The sequence below is a fragment of the Microtus ochrogaster genome, unplaced genomic scaffold (genome assembly GCF_000317375.1).
Source record: "Microtus ochrogaster isolate Prairie Vole_2 unplaced genomic scaffold, MicOch1.0 UNK81, whole genome shotgun sequence".
In the NCBI taxonomy this organism is placed as follows: Eukaryota; Metazoa; Chordata; class Mammalia; order Rodentia; family Cricetidae; genus Microtus; species Microtus ochrogaster.
The window spans coordinates 406,577-410,193 of NW_004949179.1; the positions used below are offsets into that span (position 1 = coordinate 406,577).

The 3,617-nt window shown below is 51.0% G+C and overlaps 1 protein-coding gene across 3 annotated transcripts in view; it reads right to left on the reverse strand.

The window, feature by feature from the left end:
• Positions 1-1,382: 1,382 nt before the first annotated feature.
• Positions 1,383-3,617, reverse strand: part of Mau2 (MAU2 sister chromatid cohesion factor) — a 23,893-nt gene continuing 21,658 nt past the window's right edge. For 2 of the 3 annotated variants that reach the window (XM_026777701.1, XM_005370521.3), the window contains exons 17-19: positions 3,251-3,341; positions 2,731-2,858; positions 1,384-2,608 (exon numbers count right to left, since the gene is read on the reverse strand). In XM_026777701.1, the coding sequence (XP_026633502.1) occupies positions 2,534-2,608; positions 2,731-2,858; positions 3,251-3,341 (294 nt within the window). In that variant the 3' untranslated portion in view covers positions 1,384-2,533. Of the gene's footprint in view, positions 2,609-2,730; positions 2,859-3,250; positions 3,342-3,617 lie in introns of all 3 variants that reach the window. The other variant, XM_005370520.2, reaches the window with a different exon arrangement.

Consider the following 3,617-nt stretch of genomic DNA (forward strand, 5'->3'; position numbering starts at 1 on the left):
GACCAGGCTGGCCTCGAACTCACAGAGATCCGCCTGCCTCTACCTCCCGAGTGCTGGGATTACAGGCGTGCACCACCACCGCCCGGTCCAGGCTTTCTTTTATTGGTGTATTTGCAGTTCACTGTGGTGCCCTGACTGGCATGGAACTTGGAATAGTTCTCCCACTTCAGCTTCCTAAATGCTGGAAACTCAGGGACCAGTGGGACACCTGGGTAGAGGAGCAAGCCTGTCTAGGGGCTTGTCTGCTGGAGCTGCAGGGTGGAATGCACTTCAGAGAGGGTCTAAACCAAATGTTGTATCAAGACAGGGGACTAAGAGATGAAGCTATAGCTATAGCTCAATTGGTGGACCACTAGCCTAGCAGTACCAGGTAGAGCAGGTGTAGTGGCAAAAGCCTATCACCACAAGTTAGAGGAGAATCAGAATTCAGGGTCATTCATAAATAAAAGATACTGTCTCCAAAAAAAAAAAAAAAAAAAAAAAAAGCTCTTAAAAACTGTCCCTTCCAATCAAAACCCCAAAGCCAAAAGAGTCAGGGTGAAATTTGCCTGTAATCCCAGCACTTGGGAGATTGAGACAAGAAAACTGAGTTACTCAGGCTGGGCACCGCTGCATTGCAGAGCCCTCAAAACAAGAACAAAGGAATCAATCAACCAAACCACCCAAAATCAAACAGAAAAAGGGGCTGTGGACCAGCTTTCCACTAGGCTAAGTTCAGAAAGGGGCTACGCCTTTGAGGCTGGATTCCAGTCCACAGAGTGGCCGCTGGGAGGGCTGGAGGGTGGGAAAATGAGAAGACTGGAGGAGTGGTAGTTCTGTAGGAAGAGACCAGCAATACAGGTGGGTGGACTTCTCACAGCTTTCCACTTAAAACTGATAAGTTCTTGATTAAAAGCACAAGCTGCTAAAAACAGGCAACACCACCTTAAAAACTCTCCACACTCATGACATACCTTCCTTCACCTGTGTCACCTGTGGACCAAGGGAGGACAGACACATATAGGGCTAGACCCCAGCCTGGCTCCCTGGGTGGCTTGTGGCTGCCTCTTAGCACCTCCTGGGCCATAATATCTGTGCGTGCTGGCCCTTTGGGGTTTTCTCTCAGTCTTTAGTTAATGGACACTGTGGTGACTGCACTGGGGTCATGAAGGCTTCACTTCAGTTGCCCCCTCAACACCGATCATGGAGTTTGTCATAACCCACCTTAGCTTTCAGTGCTTAAGACATGGTCACTAGCCGGGCAGTGGTGGCGCATGCCTTTAATCCCAGCACTCGGGAGAGGCAGGTGGATCTCTGTGAGTTCGAGACCAGCCTGGTCTACAGAGTGAGTTCCAGGACAGGCTCCAAAGCCACAAAGAAACCCTGTCTCGAAAAACCAAAAAAAAAAAAAAAGACATGGTCACTAAAAGCACTCTAACACCAAGACAGATGTCAAGTTGCAAGGTTCTTGTTTGAAATGCTCTATGTACAAAATGCCCTAGAAGCAAAAAAAAAAAAAAAAAAAAAAAAGAAAGAAGATAGAAAAGAAAGCTTAAATAAATAGGCAGGGCTGTGATGCAGACACTGAGGGGTCCCTGGGACCCAGGGGGCTGGAGGAAGAGGAAAAGGTTGGGAGCACCTGGCCATGGGCAGTGGCTGCCACGTGGCTCAGTGACGATGTCCACGAAGGCCTTGGAGCCTTGTCCCTTCAGTCATGGATTCCAAAGCTCTGAGAAGTGGCCTTCATGGTGCCTGGGTGACAGACAGCTCCCAAGCACCATCTTCGCCACCAAAGAGAGTACCTGTCTAGGTACCACAAACTGGCAGGAACCATTGTCCCTTGATATCACTGTGTCACCCTTGGTGGAGCCCATAAGCCAAGAGGAGCTGAGATGGTCCCATAACTGTCCTCCATGGGAAGGCTGCACAGCTGCCAGGAAGGAAGCTCCTTAAGTCAGGTCCAGCTGGACTTCTGCCTAGTACCCTGGGCCAAGAGGCGATGTTGAAAATGAGCAAGGAGATTGCCGAAGGCAAGGTGGGTACCCAAAGTCTCAGCTGCCATCAACTGTACATGCACACCTGGTCCCAAGCTCCTCCCCTGCACTAAGATCACCTTCCAGGAACAGTCAGGTGGAGAGGCTGACTTCCAGGTCCTCAGAAGTCCCTGAGTGCAGGGACACTGGAAGAACAGCAGGATGAAGAAAGTGAGGATTATGTCTCTACCCTCAGCTTGCCCTGGGCTGGAGGCTGCTTTGTGCTGTTGCACTTAGGTAGTCGGCACCAAGGTTTGGTTGAACAGTCTGATGATGGCCCTATACACAGATTGTCATTCTATTCAGACACAGATTAGGACATCAGTCCCCTCCAAGAGATGGCACTGAGTCCTGGTACAGGCAGGGATCAGCTGTCACCCTCAGAGGCAGATGACGGCTCCAACACTCCTGGGACTCATTCAGCTCTGGACAACGGTGAGGGGCTGGTAGATACCCTGGTGGTTTTGTTCCCAGAGAGCTCCAGTGTTGGGTCCAAGTTGGGGACACAGGCCAGAAGGGCCTCAGAGAAGGCTGGCCAGGCTGGTGTTAGGTCCATTCTGAGCTTGGAACTGCACAGGTGGTGGGCCATCTGTCCACTGTCGGGGAGAACACACATGGGTGAGCCTGGTGGCCCTTCTAGGAAAAAGGGACAACACAGCCCTTCACACCTGAGGAACTGGAGGCCCTCACCCACATGTCTGCTCCCCACCCTGTATACCGTAATGAGGTTGTGCTCTGGGAGGCTGCAGGCCTCAATGTGGTCCTGTAGCAGCTGCTGGGAGAAGTTCTGGTGCATCTGTGCAGCCTCATGGGCATCCATGGCATTCCCGCATGCCTTGTTTAGATCTGAGAATGGAGCAGGGGTCATTGTCTAGTTCATATTCTGGGTGGCCAAACCCATACTACCCAGAGCAGACAGGAATTGCCCTCAGGGATGCAAACTCATCTTGAGGCCCAGAAGGATCATCCACAAAGCCCTATAAGGAGAAGTCCCAGCTCCACCTACCACAGTTCTTAAAAGTCCCCTGGAAAGTCAGGCATGGTGGCTTGGCAGACAAAGGAATATAAATCTCTGTGAGTTCAAGACCAGCCTTGTCTACAATAGAATTCCAGGCCAGCTAGGGCTACATATCAGACCCCATCTCCAATAAACAAAAATAAAAGTCCCTGGAGATGCAGTCCTGCTCATGTGCTATCAGGGCCCCACAAGTATGTCTGGTAGCCTTGTTCACTCTCACCTCTCAGGAGGGCCGATGACCACAACTGCACAGACATGTCTGGGATCTTGCTGGCCAGTTGCATGGCAGGCACCACCATGTTGTTACTCTCCTGCCAATCAAAAGCTAAGGATGAATTGGTGGCTTTGGAAGAGTGGCTTTGACTCCACCTGCCCATTTTATGTTCTGCTGCTGCTGGACAAATTCAGAGCCTACCTAAAATGGTCACCTGAAGTAGTCTTGTTCACCTTAAAAAAACAACAACAACAACAATAGCAGCAACAAAAACCAATGAGCAAGCCGGGCGGTGGTGGCGCACGCCTTTAATCCCAGCACTCGGGAGGCAGAGGCAGGCGGATCTCTGGGAGTTCGAGTCCAGCCTGGTCTA